Below are 26,897 nucleotides of genomic sequence, written 5' to 3'. Positions count from 1 at the left end.
TTTCCCATTGGGATTAATAAAGTATCTATCTATCTATCTATCTATCTCTATCTAAAACATTCTCTGAAAAGTCTTGGGGATCATTCAGTGGTTTTTCCCATATGCCAGATGAGTATTTATATTATTTTTGTTAACAAAGATTTCCACATTAATGCTCTACAATGAAATACAGTCAGTCAGTCAGTCAGTCATTATCCAACCCGCTATATCCTAACACAGGGTCACGGGGGTCTGCTGGAGCCAATCCCAGCCAGCATGGGGCGCAAGGCAGGAAACAAACCCTGGGCAGGGCGCCAGCCCACCGCAGCAGTGAAGCATATTTTTACTCAATTTTATATACAAGGATTGTAACTCTAACTATATTACGGTGGAGACCCAGAGTCTTAGAAAATGTCTTTGTAGCCCTTTACAGATTAAGTAATGTCGACCACTTTTTTTACACGACCCTGTTAGAAATTTTTGACTGTGCGATTGTATGTTCTTGGCGATTGTTTGTGCTAGCAGCTTGACAGTAAGGGTGAAAATAAGTGACATTTTTTATTAAGCAGGTCTGTCTATAATCAAGCCTACTTGTGTCAAATCACTGATTCTAATTATCCCTTTAATTGGGTTGATTTAACTAAGGGGCAATAACTTTTTAACACTGTTCCAGGTAGTGTTGAGTAACTGTATTAATTGGATAAATGAAAAAAATGTTATGAAAAAGCTTTACCTAATATTAGATTTGTTCAAAGACCTGAAAACATTCAGTGTCAGAAATTTGCAATAACAGAGTCAATGCGAAAGGAAACAGATATTTTTTCATGGCACAGTATATATAATTATAATTATGCACATTTTGAACTTTCACATATTTTTATTTAATATGCAGTCTATTTATATGTTTATGTATACTGTATATTTGGGGTTCATTAAAATATGTGTTAGTTTTTGAGACATCATAGATAGATAGATAGATAGATAGATAGATAGATAGATAGATAGATAGATAGATAGATAGATAGATAGATAGATAGATAGATAGATAGATAGATAGATCTGGGGAAATTTACCAAATGTTTTGTTTATATACACTTAAATGTTCCCACATTGTCACTTAATAGGATTCTATCATTTATTCCATATTTTCAATTACCTGGAATCTCAAAGATAAGCAGATCATTATTTTAATAAACAACTGAGAGTACTTTTTTAACAAATTTAAAGCAAGAGTGCTTTCAAAAATAAACTCAAATTCACAGCTTTTTTTAAAAAAGAAAACCATTTCAGTTATTCAAACATTGCATTTTTACTAGTTTTAGTAACTTTTATAGACACACAGTAATCTGTGAGTCCAGTTGTCCTTTCACACCTACTACAAATAATCAAATACAGAGCCGACTCAAGCTGCCTGGTAATGAAGATGCATATGAATCCATTCCCCCATTTTCTTAATCCGTTTATCCAGGGCAGTAATGCAGGCCAGCTACGTTGTGCGATATCTGATTTGATATGAACGGCACCTGAAAATGGGTAGATAGATCGCTCTGAAGGAGAAATTGCAGTAACCAACACATGTTAGTAGCATTCTAATACACAAAAAGGCTGTACAGAATGTACTTAGTTCTTAAAAGTATAACAAATTGATATATACTGTACATATATGAATAATACTCAAAGAATGTAGTTGAGCCAGAGGGCAAATTTTAACACCTAATGGCAGGTATAAGAACAACTTCTGATGGTTCTCTGCGGCACTTCTAGACTCAGCCGTTTGTTGAAGGTGCTCCTCAGGTTGACCAAGATTTCATCCATAATGTTGGAGGCACCATTCATGATGTCCTACAGGTTAGCCAGCATCCTTCTCTCAGGTTCAGTTTTCAGAAAATCAAAGCTAGTTGCCCAGGGCAAACCTTACTAAGTAACTGAAATAAATGATATGGCATCTGTTGTTGTTGTGCTACTGCCAGCATACTTCTATGTAAAAGAGCACATGCACACACCCAGATTGAATATATGTAAAACTTGTGTCAAGTTTAATGAATGTCCAATGAGACTATGGAGATCAGCTCGGTAGCATCCTACTTGAGTTCTAATTAAATCCATTAAGCAGATGAAAAATAGTAGAGAGACACATCGTAAAAAAATGTGGGATCAAAGATACTGACACGAGTAATACTGAAGGCGACTTAAAAAGTAAAACGGGTAGACGATTGTGTTGATCCAGGGTGAAGCTCAAGCAGCCTCATGTTTTGTTTTATTGTTCAAGGTATAAATGTTTTGTTTCCCCTTGCATTATTCCCTTTTATCCCATTTTTCATACTTCTCTTCCATTGGGGGTTAGTGTTCATTCGATATTACTTAAAAGTTTTACTTTTGATATCTGTTTTATTGTATATCCCCTGCTCCCACTTTTTCTTTCTGACCTTTTTAATTAATGCTATTAGATCTTACAGAGAAGGAAGCAGGGGTTAAATTTCTACTGCCAGGTGGGATTTTCTTTATAAATTTAATGCTGAAGGGCCCTGATGCCTTTGAATTCTATGTTTAACAATGTGTAGGTCAAGGTGTTTCACTGTGAAATAAAGAGAGCGTGGAGGTTACTTTTTTTGGGAAAGCGACTCCACACTGTTAAAGAATTTGAGGACTACAGTTATAAGAAAGGCACGGATAACAACAAGATAACAAGAAAGAAAACTTCACAGTGAAACCATTGTTACAAGTAAATAAAACTTTTAAGAAGCAACACCATGCCAGGCTTTTTTCATGCCGAACATACTTTTTATTTTCTTTTTGGTTTTGCAAATTGCTTAATGCTGAAAAAAGAAGTTGTACAGTTGGATCTGTGAAAGGTTATTTTCGTTTTTGGTTTCATTTTGTTTTCTCTCTTTATCACCAGACTGAAAAGAGCAAAGAATTCACACAATACGCTGCTCTGAACACCTTTTTTTTGTGCATCCTAGTAATATTAGCTCATTAGGGAAATGAGTTTACAACGTATATGAATAAGCAGTTTTATTTATTCGGTGTGTCTGTTACCCATCAGAGCAATCAGAACATTCCCTTAGCGCTCACTAGCTATAAATATAAATGAAATCTTGGTACTATCAAATTTCTGGTGCTACGGTCGTGGCTCATTCCTGCCTTGTGCTGCCTTTAGCCCCTGTGACCATAACGTTAGGTATTGCAGATTTTAAAATAAATGGATGATATTATAACAGTTGCACCACACTGTGAGACGTTTTTAATAAGTGAATCCAGTCCATCCTTTACCTGAACCTACTCAGTCCCCTTCAGGGCTGCAGGGCTTTAGAATCTGTGCCATCAACATAATGTGCAAGGCAGGACTCATTCTTGGCTAGGATTCCAGTCCACCCCGGGGAACATTCACTCACAGAGAGAAGTCCTTTGGCATAATAGTAAAGCAGGCTGCTGGGATTAAACACAAAGAACCCGAATTCACATCCTACTGCTACCCTTTTAGGAAGGATGGGCAGCTTAGAAGGAAAAGGGGACTGAAAGCGGAGGGGCAAGCACAGCAGAGACTGCTATTACGTAGGAAGCCCCTCGCAGTCATAAACCTGATTGGCCATTAGGTACAGCACAGTGGCAGAAAAAGACACCCCAGAGGCCTGACATGCGCCTTCTCCCGCTGTCTCAGAAGGGATGTGTGGTTTAGAAGGGAGGCAGCACCCTGAATAAATTCATGAGCAGTGACACACTTGCACTGAAAGTAAAATGCTAGATTAATTATTTAGAATGAAAATATAATTAGATTAATTGATCATGGTCTTTTACTACACTGTCTCTCCAGGGAGTAACAATGCATATTGTTATAATTTTTTTTTTTTTTTTTTGTGGGTTCCTTTGAACTGATTTTATTAAAGTATACTTCTATATGGGAATTTTGGAATCTGAAAAAAATAAACTTTTATTTTTGTCCTGCAAGATGTTTTGAGAAATCTGGAATTATTTTATCGTTATGCATGACGCCATGTTTATCTTACTGTATATTTGGGTACCGCTATTTCATGAGTCTCATCATCAAGACACGGCACCCAGTTAGTGGGGAGCGGTCACGGTAACTGACTCAATCAACGCAGTAGCTTGGAAGGTCGACACTGGTGGACATTTCTCTTCCAAGTTTGCTGATAAATATCTGTGTTAGCATTGAAATTTTTTTGTGATTTACTTTCTGGCTTTAAAAGTTTGCTGTTGTTGATAGGTGCCTTGAATTTTGGTAAGTGATTAAAGCTTGATGACAGATGACTTTTGCTTTTGACTTTGGCTCATTTCATCTTTTGATCGCAATCATTAAAACTCTTTACTGTCTCACTCTGAGTTGGTACAATTGATCTGTTTTCTTCTTTGATCATTTTATAGACCATGTGCACTAAAATGAAATTTTTCCAAAGATGAAGTTTATATTTCAACAGAAAAGAATGCTGGATGTGACAGGAAACTAATTAGACTGCTGCCACATGCTAGTTAAATCAGAAGCAGTTTATTTCCATAAGGATGAATAGTTAATTTCTGTATGATTTTTGCCATTTAGATTGTAAATTATGAGTTTTAGCAATATGAGATGGAGAATAAAATTAGAATTACGCCATATGAAAGCCTTAAATCTCTGCATCAATGAATTTGAATAGGCATCATGTTGAGTTGTAGGTTGGATATGGTAGACAGGAGAAACTCTTGAGGCTTAAAAGTTGATTTCTCTTCTCACTTACTTGTTTTTGGGGTTATAGGGAATTTTGGGTATTTTACTTTCACTTCCATTAACAGAGTAAGTGCAACTTATATAATATTAGCAATGTGGTCTCAAGACAGACTTATTTTGTGGGTACAGCCTATTTAACTGTGGCTGCTCTAAGATAGTGTAGAGATTTAGAAACAATTGTATTGTGCACTTGTCATGTGTATGTTACCTTGGATAGAAACCATCACTAGTAGTAGTAGTATGAATATTCAAAAATGTGGAAAACATGAATTTACCTTTACACATCTTATAGGCTTTTTTAAATAACAAAGTCAAGATAAATGATTTCCTTTGCTATGTGTGTGCGTTACCCAGCCTTGGTGAAAATTAAAGGATTTTTACCAATTATAGCTGGAGATCTACAAAGCTGTAATACTGACATCGGAGTAATACCTAATTGTACCAGAGGATTAGGGTCAATCAGAGTGAGTGCAGCCCAGAAGTCCCAGCTCATCCCGAGCTCAGGTAACAAGAACAATGTGCCAGCGTTGATGAACAACTGAGACATTTACAAAGAACTTCACTGCAAACAGCGCACTAATCAGACACCAAAAGAAGAGGCTGCAGCTCTGGCACATCTAGTAACTCAGCAAATGGGGTTAAAACAAGATGCCGAAATTATGAAATGCCCACATTAAGGTATTAAAGTGAAAAAAAAAAGAATTTTACCTTTCGTTGTATTATTTGACCTGTTATTTCTTGAGAACTAGACAGTCATTAGATTGTCATTCCTTTATATATATATATATATATATATATATATATATATATATATATATATATATATATATATAAATATAAATAATATATATATATATATATATATATATATATATATATATATATATATATATATATAGAGAAAAGCCAAGCAAAATGACACCTTTTATTGGCTAACTAGAAAGATTACAATATGCAAGCTTTCGAGGCAACTCAGGCCCCTTCTTCAGGCAAGATGTAATACAAGATTACATCTTGCCTGAAGAAGGGGCCTGAGTTGCCTCGAAAGCTTGCATATTGTAATCTTTCTAGTTAGCCAATAAAAGGTGTCATTTTGCTTGGCTTTTCTCTACATTCATAATGGCTAACACGGTACAACACCCTAGTACTACATATATATATATATATATATATATATATTTATATATAAATAATATATATATATATATATATATATATATATATATATATATATATATATATATATATATATATATATAATATTTACATTTATATATATATATATTTATATTTATATTTATATTTATATATCAAATAAAACAAACAGGTAAAGCTTTGAAAAAAGAAATGCCATTGCCAGTGACGTAATGGCTCTTCACTGCCATTTTAGAGGTGACTTCATTCCAGAATGAATCCTTGCTGGTCAGAGGTCTGGATCAACGTGACAATGGATTTCTAGTGGCATTAATTTTTGTACTAGAGAAAGCAGAAGAGGTGGGGATGACAACCTGAGACACGAAGTGAAGTGACTTCAGTAGTCCCCTCAGACAGTTCTTCTCCATTCTAGGATAAACAAAAATTGAATTACAGCTTGTGTTAAGCCCAAGACATTCCCTGTAAGTATTTTAGATGGACCAAAAACCTTGAAACATACTCAATTCTCATTTGATTATTTGAGTATTTTTTATCAAACTTTTGAAAAAGTGGAGTTATCTTTTATGAATTAGTTTATTGTTAATAACAGTACCTTTTAGGTAGAAAATTTCTTTATTTCTGCAACATTATGGAAATAATGGTTAATTTATTACGTATTTGTTTTTGACATACTTCTTAGTCTTTTCTCAGTTGCTAGCAGACATGTTCATTGTTCAAATATACTATGTAATATTGTGATCAAAAGCAATTTTTTAAACTGAACCAAAGATGGATACCCTACTACTATGTGAAATGGGTACTACTGACACACATTTTATACCAAAGTATTCAATGACCTCCATCATTTTCTGAGTCTAGTTTTACCAGCACAGAATTACTTAGTGTTACATCCTGTCCGGTAGCATCAGGGAGAAGGCTTTTGCAGGGCCACACAACTCACTCACACCATACAAGTTCTGAGTTGCCAATCAACCTTAATCTTGACATTTTTAGAATGGAGAAGCTAAGCCTGAAAAACATGAAGAAAAAGCCAATCAAATAAAGCGAAAGAATGCAAACTTCACATTGATATTAACCAAGCCTGGAATCTAATGTAGGCCTTTGGAGGTACAGTAATCCCTCCTCCATCGCGGGGGTTGCATTCCAGAGCCACCTGCGAAATAAGAAAATTCGCGAAGTAGAAACCATATGTTTATATGGTTATTTTTATATTGTCATGCTTGGGTCACAGATTTGCGCAGAAACACAGGAGGTTGTAGAGAGACAGGAACGTTATTCAAACACTGCAAACAAACATTTGTCTCTTTTTCAAAAGTTTAAACTGTGCTCCATGACAAGACAGAGATGACAGTTCCATCTCACAATTAAAAGAATGCAAACATATCTTCCTCTTCAAAGGAGTGCGCGTCAGGAGCACAGACTGTCAGAGAGAGACAGAGAAAAGCAAACAAATCAATAGGGCTGTTTGGCTTTTAAGTATGCGAAGCACCGCGGCACAAAGCTGTTGAAGGCGGCAGCTCACACCCCCTCCATCAGGAGCAGACAAAGAGAGAGAGAGAGACAGAGAAAAACAAACAAGCAAAAATCAATACGTGCCCTTCGAGCTTTTAAGTATGCGAAGCACCGTGCAGCATGTCGCTTCACTAAGCAGCTGCACAGAAGGTAGCAACGTGAAGATAATCTTTCAGCATTTTTAGACGAGCATCCATATCGTCTAGGTGTGCGAACAGCCCCCCTGCTCAATCCCCCTACGTCAGGATCAGAGAAAGTCAGCGCAAGAGAGAGAGGGAGAAAAGTAAGTTGGGTAGCTTCTCAGCCATCTGCCAATAGCGTCCCTTGTATGAAATCAACTGGGCAAACCAACTGAGGAAGCATGTACCAGAAATTAAAAGACCCATTGTCCGCAGAAATCCGCGAACCAGCAAAAAATCCGCGATATATATTTAAATATGCTTACATATAAAATCCGCGATAGAGTGAAGCCACGAAAGGCGAAGCGCGATATAGCGAGGGATCACTGTATCTGCCAGCTATACGTCCCATCACTGTGCTTCACATTTTTCTATTATTTAATCACTATTGATGATTAATTTTATGTTTCGATATGCAAAAGTGAACTCAAGTAGTTTTCAGAAATGTATCCTATGTTCAGTAAATGATGCTTGTTTTACATTGTAAGAAGTTTGAAAAACAAGAGGAGACCATTCAGTCCGTCAAGCTAGTATGACTAGCTACTCTAAATTCTAACTCATCCAGATACTTGTTGAAATTTTTTAGTCAAGGTTTTCACTTCAATGTACTACTAGATTGGTGATTCTAAATTGGCCCTAGTGTGTGCTTGGTGTGTGGGTGTGTTTGTGTGTGTCCTGCGGTGGGTTGGCACCCTGCCCGGGGTTGTTTCCTGCGTTGTGCCCTGTGTTGGCAGGGATTGGCTCCAGCAGACCCCCGTGACCCTGTGTTCGGATTCAGCGGGTTGGAAAATGGATGGATGGATGTACTACTAGAAAGTCAAGTAATATAGGGGCAGAGTGGTGGCTCTGAGGCTAAAGATCTGCACTGGTATCCAGAAAGTTGCTGGTTCAAATCCCTGTCACTACCAAAAGAGATCCTACTCTGCTGGGCCCTTGAGCAAGACCCTTAACCTATAATTGCTCCAGGGGTGCTGTAAAATGGCTGACCCTGTGCTCTGACCCCAAGGGGTAGGCGAAAACTAACAAATTCCTAATACAAGAAATTATATAAGGCAAATTAAAGAACAAAAAAATATATAGCCAACTCAATGAATAATGAAAAGTTAAGTTTTTGAAAACTTTGTGAAATATTTTTTTTTTTTAATTGTCCCCTAATGGTCTTAAAAATGCTACATGTTTATTCTGCACTTGCTCACTGTGCATAAGAAGGAGCTTTGAGGCTCTTCTTCGCTTCTTGCCTTAGGCAGCCAAAAATGAAGTTTCAGCCATATAAAATACACCATATGGGGTTGTAGCATGTAACGCCTCAACTTTAGATTGTGACTTCATGACCTACTAGCTGTTTTCTGCAACTAACAGATGAAGCACAACAGAACTTCTCTTTGACTAAATATGTTCTGCAGTTCATAATGCTGGGTGCCTCTCCTGATTTGTGCTTTTCGCTGATGAGTTTGCCCCCCATGACCCGGACCTGTTTATTCAGGCGTGGACACAATAGGGTGGATATGTTCTTTCAATGGACTAAAGAAATTTGTATTTTGTTTTTAATTAGATGGGGACATTGGTCCAGATTTTAAGTGTATTTTCATACATAGTGATTTTCTTGAGTTGTTAACAGAGTTGGCCATGGTTCCTTAGTGAGTAAGTGGAAGGGACTGAACTGCCATTAGTTTAGTTTTAGTGTACAATAAAATGTATGTATCAGGCCACAATGTCTACACTTGTATTTTATAGACTATAGTCTTCTATGAAGAATAAAATACAAAATTGTTTTCCTTTTATGCGGCTTGTACTAAGGTTTCCCATGGGAGCTTGTATATTTCAACAGCATGTGACTCACTTGATAAATTCTTTCACATTTAATGTGTGTCACCATTTTCTGCCATCAGTACTGCAGCACTGCAAGTGCCACTTGCACAGCAACTGATGCTCGCTGGGTAGATTAGCATTGTGAATCACAAGTAATTAATGTCATGTTTTATGCAGAATGGGTTGATTGAGGCACAGGATAGCATTCCAGATTGCAGTTATCCCTTTTCCATTTTCTACATGCTTTAAACTCATTTTAGTTCATGTGTGCACATACACTTACAGTCTATAAGAGTGATTCATCAGAGTGTTGGCGTTAAGATTTAGGCATTCGAGGCCCAGCGTAAATTGGACCCAAGGGCAGGAAGATAACTGGATGGACAAGTGAAGACCAGGTGGAGTGTTAGAGAGTGATAGAAAAAAGAATCATGGATCAGGTAAAAAAAAAATATTTACATGTAATCCTCGTTTTGATCAGGAAGGAATAAGTGCTGTAATCTTTATTTTGAGGTTATTGTCGGAAAATCTTCAGAGGAAAGCTGGGAAGCCATGTAATTGACACTCTGTGACAAAAAAAAGGCTAAACCCGGAAGGAGCGGTCCGGCTTGCATTTAACACATGTGGATAATCGGCATTGTGAGGTGCCAGTAATTTATTTTATATGTGTGTTAAACACAGCTGCCCTTGTTTGTTGACCTATCACTATGCGGCTGCAAATCCATCATTTAATTTACAACATGATGGCAGGCCTGATCACCAGCAGTTAAGAGATGGGTTTCAGAGGAGAGATTTGACTTTTAACACACTGTTTCTAGGACAGCAGGCTCTCCCTTAATGTCAGCAAAACCATGGATTTTGTCATAGACACAGACCACATACTGTATCGCTGCATTGGAGGAGATAGTGTGAAGATGGTCAGCAGCTTCAAACATGTCTTGACAAAGAATTTACTTCATCAGATTTCTAACATAAACCTGGATGCGTCCATCTGTTCTCACCAACCTGTGCATGTGTACAATGGAGCAGGCTCTCACTGGCAGCACCTGTTCACCTCATGACATAAGATCAATATTACTGGCACACAGCCCCTTTCCATCCAAGACATTTACAACACTCCCTGCATGAGTAAAGCAAACTGTATTATTAAGGACCTCTGCAGTCGTTCACGGTCACTTTTATCTTACCCTCATAATAGAAAACAGTTCACGATCATCAGCAATCTTATAGATTTAGGAACAGTTTTTATCAAAAGTCTTATGGTTACTCAACAGCCACTCATATCCATAACTGCGTACATACATGTTGTAACCTCTAGGGGGCACCACTACACCCCAAACCATAGACACAGCAATACCCAACACAATTCCAGATTCAAATAAATGATTTTTAATTTGAGAAAATGCCTTCTTCATACAAGTACCAGCAATATAAACCAATTCCTCCTTCCTCCTCCAAAAAATCATGGCCCACCTCCTCCTGACTCTGACTCAATTAAAGTGAGGCAGCGAGCTTTCTTTTAAACCAGGTCTGGGAACCACTTCTGGTCTCTTGTCCAAGTCGTCCAGAGCATCTCCAGGTTGTGCAAGGCAGTACCCCCCATGCTGCAGCGCCCTCTGGTGGTATCCAAAGACCCCAACAGGACAGCTTTTCCAGATTCCAGCTCCCATGTCACCCTGCAGGTGTCTTAATTATCTCCATCTTTGAGGAACACTGCCATCTGTTGTGTTTGGGAATGAACTGCTCCCAGATAACCCTTTCATCCAGTTCATCCATTATGGCCTTTTGGCCAGGTACAAATCCTTCCTTTATCCCAAACAGGATGCCTGTCTTGCCTTCTTGGAACTACAATGTATATAAAACATACATACAGTTTTTTTATTGTCTGTTATTGGAATTGTACTATAGTCACCAGTGTGTGGAAGACATGCAAGTAATACTTTAATTATATTGTACACACTGTGGAGACTGGCCCGGATACATACAGGCAGACATCGTTGTTACACCCAACACACGTTTATTAACAGTCCCAGTATTTACAAAAGTGCCACACAACCCCAAAGTCCCCCCAAAGTCCAGGCCAACACACACTGCCTTCTCACTCTTCAGGCAGACTCCCGCCACTGTCTGAAGGAAGGCGGGCCCCTTTTATGTGCACCCGGATCTGCTCCTGGTGCTTCCCAGCAATCTCCAACCAGCACTCCCCAGTGTGGCGGAAGTGCCGACTGTGTGCCCGGAAGCACTCCGGGTGTCCCCACTCTTCTTCCCCCCAGCAATTCCTGGTGTGGCGGAAGTGCTGGGGTCCAGGGCTCTCCAGGCATGGGGGTGCCCCCTGGCGGCGACCACGGGCCCCTACAGGTTTGAGCTTCCCAGCTCCATACCCGTGGCCCCCAAAGGAACTAGGGCGGTCGCCCCCTCGTGGTCTGGAAGGGCACAAGCCCTCCTCCAGTCTTCCTGGGCGTCCCAGCTGGGTACCACCCCCAGCCGGGTGCCACAGTACATTAAACTTTACCTCGAATTTATTACGACCACTAGAGTGTCACTTATCACACGTAACATTAAAAGGAAACAAGTGGACAGATAGACTGTACTTCTACTTCACTATAGCCAGAATGATTAGGTTATGAGTTTATCATTTGTGTGAATGGCTTAGTGGGGTTAAAAGGTTATGCTTTATGAAATCAGCCTGATATATCATGGCAAATGTTAGCTTATGGATGTGACAGGCAGCTATGGTAGCAACAAAAAGCTCTCATAACCATTGGGAAGATTATGGCTCATGTAAAAGACATCAAAGCTCTTACAGTAACACTTTCCACCATTTACAGGGATGTTTTACCCAACAAGGACTGCCAGGTAGTACACTGAAATAACAATTTGCTGAGTTGGAACTCAGTTCACAATGTCCATTGCAGTGCTTATCACTGCCCCATGCCATTGCTACTGCGTTAGATTAGGTAAAGCTTATTAATCCCATGGGGAAACTCACATGCACACAGCAGCAGAAACATAAAAACAAGGATACAGACTCACAACATACATAATACAACCAGTCAATCAAATGATATGTAAAAATAAATATAAATAAATAAATAAATTTGCATTGTTCTGATATTTCAAAATGGTATTTCAAAATAAACTTAACAAGAGCCATGGGATGAAGCATTGAAATGCCAGATAGCAGTGAGCAGAAAAGACCCCCCCCAATGGCACTTCTGAGCATACCGTGGTGGAATGAGCCTGTGACTAAAAGTGCTACAATAGAGTGCCTCCTGGTGGGGATCGAAGGGTTTTTCTTGATGGCATCCAATTTTGCCACCATCCTCTTTTCTACAACAGCTTCCAGTGTGCCCATGGTTCACCTTGTGATGGAACAGGCTTTCCTAATAAGCTTATTCAAGCATTGTGCTTATTGAGCTCAAGTTGCTTCCCCAGGTGACCACAGCATAGAACATCACATTAGCTACTATGGACTGATAGAACATTTTCAGCGGTTTGCTGCACACATCAAAAGACCTGCATCTCCTAAGCTTGTGCAGTCTGCTCTGGCCCTTCTTATACAACGCCAATGTGTTTTCAGAGCAGTCCAGTATGTTGTTTATGTGGACCTCTGGTACTTGTAGCTAAGCACCAGTTCTACATCCCCACCCTGCATGGTGACAGGTCTCATAGGCTCCTTGGCACACCTAAAGTCCACCACCAGCTCTTTTATCTTGCTGATGTTATGTTGCAAGTTGTTGTCTTTGCACCACAAGACAAAGTCCTCCACAACCTTCCTGTACTCTGACTCGTCTCCATTATTATTGCAGCCTATGATGGATAAGCCATCTGACAATTTCTGTAGATTGCAGCGCTGGTATTATGCTGGAAATCTGTGGTGTAGTGGGTGAGCAGGAAGAGAGACAGGACAGTTCCCTGAGATGCTCCAGTATTACATGCCACCATTTCTGACACACAGTCCTTCAGCCTCACAGACTGCTGTCTGCTGATCAGGTAGTCCATGATACAGGAGATTGTTGGGACATCGAGATGCAAAACCTTGAGCTTTTCTCCAAGTCACTGTGGCAGAATGGTGTTAAAAGCACTGGAAAAGTCAAAGAACATGATTCTGATTGTGGTGCCAGCTTTGTCCAAGTGGGACTAGGCTCTGTGGAAAATATAGATGAGAGCATCTTCCACATCTATATGTGTCTGATAGGCAAACTGCAGAGGATCCAGATGTTCTGAGACCAGGGGTCAGAGCTGTTTTAGGACCAGCCTCTCAAAGGTTTTCATGATGAATGAAGGAAGACTCACTGGTCTGAATTCCTTGGGATCACTGGAATGACCTTTCTTTGGCACTGGGACCACATTGGATGTTTTCCACAGCTGAGGAACCTTCTGCAAATTCAGGGAAAGTGAGACCAGGTGTTATAGGACACCACAGAGCTGGTTAACAAATGTTTTCAGCACCCTGGGGCTGATTCTATCCGGCCCTGAAGCTTTGTTTATGCATAGTTTTCTCAACTCTCTCTCCTCAGCAGACACACAAAGTCCAGAGAGTGGAGAGGAGCGGGAGACCACAGGTATGACGTCATTGTTGGGGAAGGTTGTGCAGGGTGTAGATGGCAGTTGGGATTCTAGAACTTCCTCAGCTACAACAATTTTGCTTTATTTTCCAATGTGAGGTCCTGTGAATGGAATACAAAGCTTTGAAATGAACAGTTATATTCCCATTTTATCCTGTTTTTTTGAGATGCATTCGTGTGATTATAACTGGCCAGATGTCAGTGTTGTGTAAGTGACTGATTCATTCACTCAGCAGTCAGTCAGTCATTGTCTAACCCACTTAGTCCTGAACAGGGTGGTGGGGGTCTGCTGGAGCCCATCCCAGCTAACACAGGGCACAAGACAAAAAAAACCCTGGACAGGGCGCCAGTTTGTCACAGGGCAAACACACACAGCCCAGCCACACACAGGGGCCAATTTAGGATCACCTGAACTCCATGTTTTTGGACTGTGAGAGGAGACGGGAGCACCCATGCAGACATGGGGCGAACATGCAGACTCCACACAGGGGACACTGGCGTTCTTACTGCAAGGCAGCAGCTCTACTACTACACCACCATACCTCTCCTAACTGATTCATTTATCTCCAAACATCATTTAACACAAGGTGATGTCTTGGTCTTGTTGTTTTATGATCCTGACCTGCCATCAAACAAGGTGGAGGTTGCTGTAGTATAGAATTTGTAGTGTCATTTCCAGCTATAATATTTTTATCAAACAAATACATTTGTTTTCAAAACTGCAGAATGTGTTATTGTCCTTTTTGTTGTTCCCATACAAGTATCACTGATATTCGTATATTGATCTGTAGAAGGAATTTCATATTGATTTTGTAAACGACTTAATTTGCATTATATTAGATTTGAATTAGTGGTGGATTTGAAAAATCCCTAAATTTCCATTGAAACTCCAAGTTTGTGTTTGGTATAGTTGAAGAGGTTGACAGAGATATCTTATTTCACTGATCACTTATCTTTATATGCAGAACATATATATATATACTGTATATATATATATATATATATATATATATATATATATGTATATGTATATAAAAGCTAAGAAGTAACAGATATTAAAATAGTTTGAGGTTGACACCTCCAGGACCCCAACGATGTCTGGCTTGTCTGACTCCATTTCTACACTTTGGCTGTGGTTCTGCCATTAGTTGATGGACAGATACAGTATTGTTGTTTTTCATTTATGTTAATTAGTGTCTACTTTGTTTTGACGTAGGGCAGCATGGTGGTGCAGTGGTAGCGCTGCTGCCTCACAGTAAGGAGACCTGGGTTCGCTTCCCGTGTCCTCCCTGCGTGGAGTTTGCATGTTCTCCCCGTGTCTGCGTGGGTTTCCTTTAGGTACTCTTGTTTCCTCCCACAGTCCAAAGACATGCAGGTTAGGTGCTTTGGCGATCCTAAATTGTCCCTAGTGTGTGTGTGTGTGTGCCATGCGGTGGGCTGGCGCCCTGCCCAGGGTTGTTCCTGCCTTGTGCCCTGTGCTGGCTGGGATTGGCTCCAGCAGACCCCCATGACCCTGTGTTAGGATATAGCGAGTTGGTGAATGACTGACTGACTGACTGAAAAAATCTGTATCCTCATATGTGATTGTTCTGTATTTAGTAAGTGGTGTAATCTTGCATTTTGCCTTATAGTTTCTACTGTTGTATTGTATTTCTGAAGTGGCAATGATTGATTGGCCTTTAACTCTGTGAAGATGGCCGCTTGTGTCCTGTTTTGTGTTTAGTATTTACCCCATTTCTTGACACCCATTTCACACCTTACCTACCTGGAAGGGGGTGTCTCTCTCTGAATTGCCTTTCTAAGATTTCTTCAATTATTTCCCTACAAGGGTTTTTGGGAAATTGTTCTTTTCTTCTTAGGGAGTCAAGGCTGGAGGGGCTGTCAAAAAAAAAACGGGGCCCTTTAAATCCTATTGAGGCATTCCTTGTGTGATTTTGGACTACATAAGAAAGAAATTGTTGTTGTTGTTGTTGTCCCAAAAGAGGGTGCACTTCCCCTGTAAATAGACCAGTAAGAGGAGAAGCGAATGTTCAATGTAATTCCGCCTGTTCTAGCCCTGAGGCACTCGTTAAAACAAAAGTGAAATAAGCTATAAAAAACCAAAATTGAGTCTTGAATATGTGCTTGTTGTAACTACCCACTATGTGGATCTTAAAATGAGCAGGAGGACTATTCATTCTTGATATTCATGTTCTGCGGTGGGTTGGCACCCTGCCCAGGATTGGTTCCTGCCTTGTGCCCTGTGTTGGCTGGGATTGGCTCCAGCAGACCCCCGTAACCCTGTGTTTGGATTCAGCAGGTTGGAAAATGGATGGATGGATGGATATTCATGTTGCATGTTTACCTTTTTTGAACTCATAACAGAATTCAAATGATGGATACATGGGTGAAAAGTATACTTAAATAGTGCAAATAACATTTTGACATAGGTGCACACTGAATGATCTCTCCTGGTGTAATTTGTTTTATTAAATGAAGCTGAGGTGTGGGGGGTGCCCATCTTCCACTGTAAAATTCTGTGTTTCCTTTTACCATAATTATGTAACATTAGCTCTGTAGTACATAGTCCATGAATTAATGATTACAGACTTATGCTAAAAGTCATAAACTGTGCAATGTCGTTAATGACTGACTGACAAGCAGGCAGACAGACAGGCGGAGATGAAAAGATTCCCTTGGGTCGATAGCAGGTCAGATAGGTCAATCTTTAGTTCTCTCTGATTTGTCAGCAGTGCTGACTGCCTCATTCAATCAGCCGCACGGGTAAGGTGCAATTAAGTCAAGGGTCTAGGTAAGGATGCTTCAGCTTAATTGTAACGAAATCTGCCTCCAAAAATATAAGCTCATTTGAAAACAATCAGGTTTCAATGTGATATATATTGAGATATTATCAGTCCTCCATTTGCTCACTTAACAGCATTGATAAAACGTGCCCTGTGGTGCGACGAAGGGGAGAATATGTATGTGAATTCTTTAATGAGAGTGAAATCCACAGGGCTAAAGCATATAAAACATGCCTGAGGCTCGCAGCTGTCAGTTATTTGTCATGTGTAATCCTGGTAACTCTTCTAACAGAGTAACTGAGTGGTGTTCGCCTCAAGGCAACAGGGAAGCTTTGCACTCAGAGGAGATCTGTTGATTTTGCATAGCATGTTAAATAATATTCTGTGGGTACTGGTTTATCAAATTGTTTTCAATAAGAATGTCGCTCCTAGCACCACAAATCACTATCTTAGGTACACAGCGAGGATTGGCAGATGGAACTGACACTTTCAAATATTTGGATGTATGCTTTGGCTGTACGGTTTGGGATTTCCATCTGTGGCTCCCTTTAACTCTTTAAATTGTCTGAAATGGCGCCATCTAATTGTAGGATCACAGGTAAAGTTGGGCTGATGTCTATTTTTGCATTAAGGAAATGAATCGAGGAAGAGTAGAAGCATTTGTTAGCAGACCCCAAACATGTATAATGCCAATGAGGCCAAATTATGATAAAAGAAAGGATTTATTATAACAAACAATAACATACAACAGAGTGCAGGGCTATTATAAATCAGAATAAAGCGAACATAACAGAACCTAAATTCCCTCTGGGCCTACCTAAAACCAATGTCACATTATGTGATTTCTAGTGGTTGAGTATGTCCGCATGTTGCTGATCTCGTTGCTGGACCATATCGGTTTAAATAACTGAAAAGCACTGGGCATGTCTACTCTATCAGCAGAGTGCCACCGGTCCAGTGCAGTCATGCTCACCCCGTTTTGTCACAGCCAGTAACATGCAGCCTGATGGATCCAGTGCTGTACAAAGAGTTGAAAGGCACAGGGAGTTCAACTTCAGTCTCGGCTCTTTTTTTCTCTGTTTCTATTCTGTTGTGGTATATAAAAAGAGAGACATCAGACAGACGAGCTTCTCTTTTGTTTGTCATATCAAAAGCCCCTGTACTCCTTATTTCCCATCACTGCATTATTTAAATTGTACTTCCAAGTGAGCATTCATTGGTTGTGAGCTCTCATGCACACACAACCCACCCCTAAAACGTAAGACAAAATGAAACCTGTATGATGTTCTTGGAGTGTGTCATGTTATGTGACGGGTTTCTTGGGAATATGCCGCCAACTGCCTCAAAGATTATGTAAATGAAGTCTGCAACTGAAAAACTTGCATAATGTGACATAGCCTTAATGGAGATTTACAAACTATAAATTAACACACTTTGTCTTTGCCCCTCATTGCCTTCTATGTATATAAACTCATGGCAAGGGTTGCTGCCCATGGCTGTGGGCGCTGGGGTATCACAGGGCTTTTGTAAGCAGTCACAACATATACAGTCATATGAAAAAGTTTGGGAACCCCTCTCAGCCTGCATAATAATTGACTCTACTTTCAACAAAAAAGATAACAGTGGTATGTCTTTCATTTCCTAGGAACATCTGAGTACTGGGGTGTTTTCCGAACAAAGATTTTTAGTGAAGCAGTATTTAGTCGTATAACATTAAATCAAATGTGAAAAACTGGCTGTGCAAATATGTGGGTCCCCTTGTTATTTTGCTGATTTGAATGCATGTAACTGCTCAATGCTGATTACTTACATTACCAAATTGGTTGGATTAGCTTGTTAAGCCTTGAACTTCATAGGCAGGTGTGTCCAATCATGAGAAAAGGTATTTAAGGTGGTCAATTGCAAGTTGTGCTTCCCTTTGACTCTCCTCTGAAGAGTGACAGCATGGGATCCTCAAAGCAACTCTCAAAAGATCTGAAAACAAAGATTGTTCAGTCTCATGGTTTAGGGGAAGGCTACAAAAAGAGGTTTAAACTGTCAGTTTCAACTGTAAGGAATGGAATCAGGAAATGGAAGGCCACAGGCACAGTTGCTGTTAAACCCAGCAGGTCTGGCAGGCCAAGAAAAATACAGGAGCGGCATATGCGCAGGATTGTGAGAATGGTTACAGACAACCCACAGATCACCTCCAAAGACCTGCAAGAACATCTTGCTGCAGATGGTGTATCTGTACATCATTCTACAGTTCAGCACAATTTGCACAAAGAACATCTGTATGGCAGGAGGATGAGAAAGAAGCCCTTTCTGCACTCACGCCACAGAGTCGCTTGTTGTATGCAAATGCTTATTTAGACAAGCCAGATTCATTTTGGAACAAAGTGCTTTGGACTGATGAGACAAAAATTGAGTTATTTGATCAAAACAAAAAACACTTTGCATGGCGGAAGAAGAACACCGCTTTCCAAGAAAAACACCTGCTACCTTCTGTCAAATTTGGTGGAGGTTCCATCATACTGTGGGGCTGTGTGGCTAGTTCAGGGACTGGGGCCCTTGTTAAAGTCGAGGGTCAGATGAATTCAGCCCAATATCAACAAATTCTTCAGGATAATGTTCAAGCATCAGTCGCAAAGTTGAAGTTACACAGGGGTTAGATATTCCAACAAGACAATGACCCAAAACACAGTTTGAAATCTACAAAGGCATTCATGAAGAGGGAGAAGTACAATGTTCTGGAATGGCTGTCACAGTCCCCTGACTTGAATATCATCGAAAATCTATGGGATGATTTGAAGCAGGCTGTCCGTGCTCAGCAGCCATCAAATTTAACTGAACTGGAGATATTTTGTATGGAACAATGGTCAACAATACCTCCATCCAGAATCCAGACACTCATCAAAGGCTATAGGAGGACTGCGTCTAGAGGCTGTTATATTTACTAAAGGAGGCTCAACTAAGTATTGATGTAATATCTCTGTTAGGGTGCCCAAATTTATGCACCTGTCTAATTTTGTTATGATGCATATTGCATATTTTCTGTTAATCCAATAAACTTAATGTCACTGCTGAAATACTACTATTAAAAGGAAGTTACTACTTTGAAAGCTCAGCCAATGATAAACAAAAACCCAAAGAATTAAGAGGGGTTCCCAAACTTTTTCATATGACAGTATATGTGTAAATGAGTTCACTGTATGTATAGACATGCTATATGTATTACTCTTAGAAGTGCTTTCATTGTTACAATTTAATTACAAATGTAAATTAAATGGATCTCCATGCACGCACTTTTTTAAGTTTACCTTGAATAAGGCTTTTCAGTTTGTAACTCATCTTCAATAGAATTCTGTCTATTCTGTCTTCGAGGTTTTTATGAACAACCTAAATGGTTTCTAAGGCAGACCCTGAGGCTTTGTTTCCTTCATGTTTGATAATTACCATTTCCATCCCGCCCTTTATAGAGCCACTGGATGTGAAACGCAGTAGCTGCTATGCACTCAATGAGTCCTGTTATCAGCAGACTGATGAAAAAAATAAAAATACAACTGCGTTTGAATCCATCAGACAGTCATGACACTGATTTTTCAGTATTGTTAATGTCAGGAAGCTTTTAATAAGAGTGATCATTAGCATGAAATAAAACACTCTAACCTCATGCAGATAGCAGACACATAATTCACTAATGAAATTTAAATCTCTGTAAAGCTAGGAATTTCAGGAGTTAGTGTTGAGAAAGCCAGGCTAAGATTCATGACATATTTCTGTGTAGCCCTAAAATGAACACTTCTCTATGATCATCCATTCAGTGTGAACTGTGGGAAGTGCAATTATCACCCAGCAATCTAACTTTCTGCACTTAAAGATACCTCATGGCATTTTGCAGGATTGTAGTTCTAAATATAGTTCATAAAACCACAGCGATTTGTTAAATAAAATTGCATGCAGTGTGGAGGGAAAAGAACCAAAAGGTACACCAAAGATTATTAAACTAAGTGCCACTTAAAGAGCTAATCAATTAATAATGCGAAACAGAAGTATATTAATAACTTCAGAGTGTATGTGTTTTGCCCTGAGTTAGTGGTATTTTGAGCAGAATTATTTTTATACCATAATAAATCAATCTGGTTTCTGACATTTTTCATAAAATGCTGTGATAGGATGTCACCTTGTGCAGAGTTATTTTCCTGTCTTGCACCCAGTGCTGTGTGGATCGGCTTCAGTTCCTCGTGACCCAGAGCTGAGTGACCAATTTTAAGAATCACACTACAGGACTTCAAGTCACTGGATCTTGTTGCCTTGCTAATGTCAGATTACATAACTAGGAATCGCAGGGGATGACAGGTTACACTACTCCCTCACAACTTCTCAGCTCTTTCGGATGTCCTAGTTTAGTAAGAGTATGACTAAGTTGACACATTTTCATAGCCAAATAATGCAGAGCACACACAAACAAACATAAGCTATAATATTGACTTTTGTGCTGGCTGCAAAGTCTCAAGTGCCAGTCCTCTGTCCTTAAATTCCTGAAAGCCCATTTTCTTCATTTCTTGAGTTCTCCATTTTCTTCTCTTTTTCTTTTCCACACAGGTTTGGTTGGGCTGTTCTCTGTTTACATCTTAAATGGTGGGACACAATGAGTTCACACATCACAGGCTGTTGCTTTGAAAAGCAGCCATCAAAATATTAGTGATAGCTACTGTAGTGACCCTGTCTTAAAAAAATGGGTGTAGGTCTTCAAAAAGACACCAAAGAATAGAGCTACCTTCTTTACAGGTCTGAACTCCAAGGTAGGCCTTATGCCAGGCAGCCTAGCCCAAACTCAACAGGCAAGCTTCTGCAAGAAAGGTCCAAGGACTCTAAAGGATCTTGAGAGATTCTGAATTTCAGAGGAATGGACTCAGTTCACTATATATGTGTTCTTCCATCTTCTTGACCCCTAAAACAAAATGCTCAGGGCCATGTGCATTTTGAGAAAAAATATATATTTTTGAAGGTCTATTTTTTCATTTGAACAATTTTATCTATCTGAGCGAGCTTCATCTGTGAATTAAATAGTGCCTATCTATCTATCTATCTATCTATCTATCTATCTATCTATCTATCTATCTATCTATCTATCTATCTATCTATCTATCTATCTATCTATCTATCTATCTATCTATCTATCTATCTATCTATCTATCTATCTATCCAGTATCCAACCCGCTATATCCTAACTACAGGGTCACGGGGGTCTGCTGGAGCCAATCCCAGCCAACACAGGGCGCAAGGCAAGGAAACAAACCCCGGGCAGGGCACCAGCCCACCGCAGATCTATCTATCTATCTATCTATCTATCTATCTATCTATCTATCTATCTATCTATCTATCTATCTATCTATCTATCTATCTATCTATCTATAGTGCCTTTCACTCTGTATATATCTATCTATCGATTATATAGTGCCTTTCTCTATCTATCTATCTATCTATCTATCTATCTATCTATCTATCTATCTATCTATCTATCTATCTATCTATCTATCTATCTATCTATCTATCTATCTATCTATCTATCTATCTATCTATCTTGCTGTTCCCTGACACATAATGAGTAATTTCTGTGGATGTGAAACAATAAAACTAACTACTGCTTCCCCATATATATCAATATCACATGGATGCTATGATAAAAGAATTAATTTATGTTAATGTGGGGACAAATAAACATCTTTTTCTGCCAATGCATCTGCTCCGGTCTTTATTTATTTGCATTACCCTGATCTGAAAGGTTTTTGGGACATCCTTTTATTCAATGGTTATATACTTTCTGTATGTTGTTTCCTTGTTCTATCTGTGTTGATATGATTTTTTCTTTAAGGACCCTGTTTGCCTTTTAGAATTTAAAGAGCTGTAGTTAGGTCAATTGGCAAATCTCCATTGGTCTCATATAATGTTGTCTTCCATTTTGGTATTTAGTCCAGGGCTGGTTCTTTCTTTGTTCATGTTACTGTCAGAATAGCTTCTGATTTTTCCATAACCTTGTACAGGAAAACATTTTCAGAAAGTTGCGGAATGGGTGGATGGTTTTGCGAAAGATTCGCCTCCTTAACCTTGCTGGCCTTAAAAAATGTGTAACTGAGTATGCATTTTATTTATGACTATGATGTAAAAGAACTGAAATGCACAACAGAAAGGATTTTCAAAAACAACAAATTTATTTATGGGCTCCAGCAAAGACAAGAAAGACAATTAATGATTAGACTGATCCAAGCTGAGTGAAAAAGGTCACCTGCAATGACTGGACTCTGAGACTTCAGAAGGAGCTTCACAGTCTGCTGCGGTAAGCAACAATCAAGCAGACGTTACGTTGACCTTGTCTAATGCCAGCCGGCTCCAACGGCAGGTGTTGGCCATTTCAATTCCTCAGTGTTTGCCCACCATTTAAGTCATAGTTAACAGGAAATGGCTTGGCCCGCCTGTCTACATTCTGATCCAACTTACATAAATGGCGCTGCAAGCATGGGCTCTTTTTAATTATACACTGGCTGCCAGTTGTAGGTTAAACCTAGAAATATAAGGAGTTTTTTGTTGCTTGGACATTAGTTCTGTCACATGACAGGTTTTCTAGCAGACTTGGCATTTGTCGCAGAAACAGTTAATTCCATTTATTACTCTTTTTTTCTGAGCAGTTGTGTGCAGATTTCTAGAAATGCGGGAAAGTAGTTATTTTTTCTTATAGCCAGAGGAGCTTAGTAAGTTGTCTGTAGTCAAGTTACTTACACTGGGAAACAATTATTTTATGTGAAAAAATTACTTTCTTGACCTGCTGAAATAATTCTGAAGTATTTTTTTTGCGACCCAGTCATTGGGATGATGCCAGAATGATTCTTGTTGAGCATATACTGTACTGTATTTTGCTTGATGTGCAGAAATAATTGGCAGCCATTATTTTCCCTTTCAATCATGTGATAAATTTGAAAACACTTGTTTCACTTACTACTCCATATTTGTTCAGAAGTCTCAGAATCCTTTTTGTGAAATCATGGCTGCCCCCTACAAAGCGGACTGTTAAAATTATTTGTATTATTTCACTGAACCATAGTATGCCCCTTCAATACTGGGTCAGTACAGGCTGCTTTAAATAGTGGGCTGCGGGCCACCCGGACAATACAGTAGATGTACACTTAACCTGGATTCCTTCTATGTATATAAGCTCTTTAATTCAGTTTAATCAGATATACACCACAAGGAGGTTTCAGTAGAAAAACATATTTTAAATTAGTAACAGTTCATATAATTATTAAGCAATCATGCAGGTAATTCTTGCGATTATTAAACAATCGTGCAGGTGCTTGATGTAGTGATGTACTGATTAAAGATCATTTCATCTCTAAATTTTAAATGGAGAGGCTAGTGGTGCTAAAATGTTTGGATGTTCTGTCATGTGTTTCTGTTATTTCTTTATTTTTTGTATTACCTCGCCTTATAATTATTGTCAAATTGGCTTGAACAAAGTCGTTTCACATTTTCTAGGACCTGGGTTTGATCCCGACTTTTTGTGCACTTTGCCCAATTCAGGCACGTTGCAGTTAAATGAAATGACGTCTGGCAGCCACGGTTGCCAATGTAGGCTGCAGCACTTCTTGAGACAAAAGCAGACAAAGCAGGTTAGGAAAGTGGTTGGACAAAACAAGTCAAGTCAAATTTTATTTGTTACATTCAATTATTCACAATATAATATGTAGTGAAATTCTTTCTTGCTGAACTCCAGCACTGTGTAGTAGAAGAAGAACACAATAAACAATAAATACTCAGCTCTATAACTATCTGTAAATATCAATATGTTCAATTAAAGCATTATATCAATATTATATATCACAAAATAAATAAGAGAATTAACGATAAGTACTAGGCACTGACTGGACTATGGAAAGAAGCGCCTCCTTAGGCTCTAAAAACTGGTCTTCAGGCAGTGTTAGCATTCCTCGACTGCAGCACAGAGAAGAGGCCATTGTTGGGTTGGCTGGTATCTCGGACGATTTTATTTTCTTTGTCAGGGTCCAGCATTGCTTGGTATAGATGTCCTGAAAGTTAGCTGACCGCGCCACTCTCTGCTGTGTCCGGTTTCCAAACCAGGAGGGTAATACTTCCTGTCAGGATACTTCCAGCTGTGGATTTCTAGCAATTCTTTAGTGTCTGGGAGGATACCTGTGGTCGTAGTGACATTGCTTTGCCTTTTCCACCAAGGTGTCAATTTGTTTGTATCAGGTCAGGTCCCCTGTGATGTGGACACTGAGGTATCTGAAACTGTCCACCGCAGTGCTGTTAATTCTGAAGGAGGTGGTTGTGCCTCAGCTGTTTCCTCTCCTTTGTCTTGCTGACATTCAGGAGAAGACTCTTGTTCTGACACCAGTGTGACAGGCTCTCCACTTCATCCAGGTAAGCCTGCTCATTGTTGTTAGAGATCAGGTCTACCACAGCTGCGCCATCAGTAAACGTGACAGTGGTGTAGAGAAGTAATAACATGTTTTACGAGTGACATTCTCTGAATGATAACTTTGTTAAGTGTAGTCAGCTGTCGGTGAGTTATGGGACCTGAAGAGGCCATGATGTGTATTACTTTTTGTTCCAGTTTCTTGTAGCAGACTGAATTCTAAATTGTGAGGCCTTGTCATCTGGCAGAAGTACAGTAATGTGAAATCACTTCGAGTGCTCTGCAGATTATGCGGTTCTGAATATTACTAGCATTTTTTCTTTTTGAAAAGTCTGGGAGATGTACACCATATTACAATCATCTTTCAGTGTTTTTTGTGTTTTTTGTTTTTTTTTTACCTGCCTCTTTTCTTTTGTTTGGAATATCCTAGTATATCATCAAATTTGATGTCATATGAGCTGCGTGAAGCCATGGATACTGAAAACTTTATCTTGGTTGAATATTAAATGTTAAATAATTATAACTCAGAAAGATGCTGGCCTTGTGGCAGTCTAAAGCCTCTGTAAAGTTGGATAATGTAACAAAGGTTCAATTGTGTTGGGTGTCTGCAAAGTATGGGCAGCATGACACTTGATGAATTGTCATCTAGAATAAATGGAGCTTTACAGTATGTTGTGAAACCTTTTAATCTAAGCTTTAGGCTATCAATTGGTTGTGAACAATATGTTGGGCCTCAGTTTGAATAGTGGTTTACACTATTTGTGAAAATTAATGAAAAGTGTCATGAATTTAGGGTGCAAAAGAGTCCTTTCCAGTGATTCTGTAAGTACTAATTGCTGAATATAGAGCTGGGGTGTCTGTAAAATTTTTAATTTTTCTTTTCATATCTATCCTAATTTACCTTGGTAAGTCAGTCTTCATTTTGAGTTTGCCATTATAGTGTTTGCTATTTAAAATGGACAGGAGTGAAAAAGTCATTTCATTGCATGCTCACTTTATGTTTAGTTTGTGGTACATTAGTGTATATTTTTGCATGAGTGTAATGAGAAAATGACTGCACTGATAATTAACCATCTTAAATTGTTGTTTTCCACCCTAGTCCCGACCTATTCCTTCACACCTCACTTCAGCGGCAGCAGAGAACATTTTGGCCTCAGCTTGCGAGAGTGAAAGCAGAAATGCCGCAAAGAGGATGCGTCTCGAAAGACCACAGGTATCTGTCTGATCCTGGTTTCTCACTGGTAAAATGTTTACCGTGCTGTAGCTTTTGTTCCAACTCTAACCGTACTTACAGTAAATTGGTAATGCTGTGGTATGCAATTAACCCTTAAGTCATATATTAGATAGATAGATAGATAGATAGATAGATAGATAGATAGATAGATAGATAGATAGATAGATAGATAGATAGATAGATAGATCTTTGAGTATTCCATAAGAGACTCAGATACAGGTTTCATGTACAGTTTGTTAATTAAATATTTCTCAAAAGCATACAGAAATATGCTGCTGACTCTTCTACTTCAGGCTGAGTGGAGAACATCTAAGAAAGCAAAACTCCTCTCCCCTTTTTTGTACAAGTGGAAGAGTTATGCTGGTATTTATTATACATCATTTGTATATCATAACTTGATAAAGGAGAGAACCTTCTCTTACACCTCTGGAGTGTTTCTGGTGTTTGGGTAATTTTTGTATTGGCACTATGAAATGAGCAGGTTCATAAAATGAGCCAAAGAATGAGCTTGAATGAATGAGATTGCCATAATGGTTCCTAAAATG

General features: G+C 39.1%; 1 protein-coding gene across 11 annotated transcripts in view; it reads left to right on the top strand.

Moving 5' to 3' along the window:
* The window catches only part of LOC114653270 (nucleolar protein 4-like), a 540,745-nt gene that overhangs the window by 348,057 nt on the left and 165,791 nt on the right, over nucleotides 1-26,897 (top strand). For 8 of the 11 annotated variants that reach the window (XM_051929108.1, XM_051929113.1, XM_051929109.1 and 5 more), the window contains one exon: nucleotides 26,218-26,331. The exons of the other annotated variants lie outside the window; for them this stretch is intronic. In XM_051929108.1, the coding sequence (XP_051785068.1) occupies nucleotides 26,218-26,331 (114 nt within the window). The remainder of the gene's footprint in view (nucleotides 1-26,217; nucleotides 26,332-26,897) is intronic. 11 annotated transcript variants of the gene reach the window in all.

This window comes from Erpetoichthys calabaricus, chromosome 6 (assembly GCF_900747795.2).
Source record: "Erpetoichthys calabaricus chromosome 6, fErpCal1.3, whole genome shotgun sequence".
NCBI classification, from domain to species: domain Eukaryota; kingdom Metazoa; phylum Chordata; class Cladistia; order Polypteriformes; family Polypteridae; genus Erpetoichthys; species Erpetoichthys calabaricus.
Note: the sequence above shows the minus strand (reverse complement) of the source record. Positions and strands in the feature narration are given on the sequence as shown.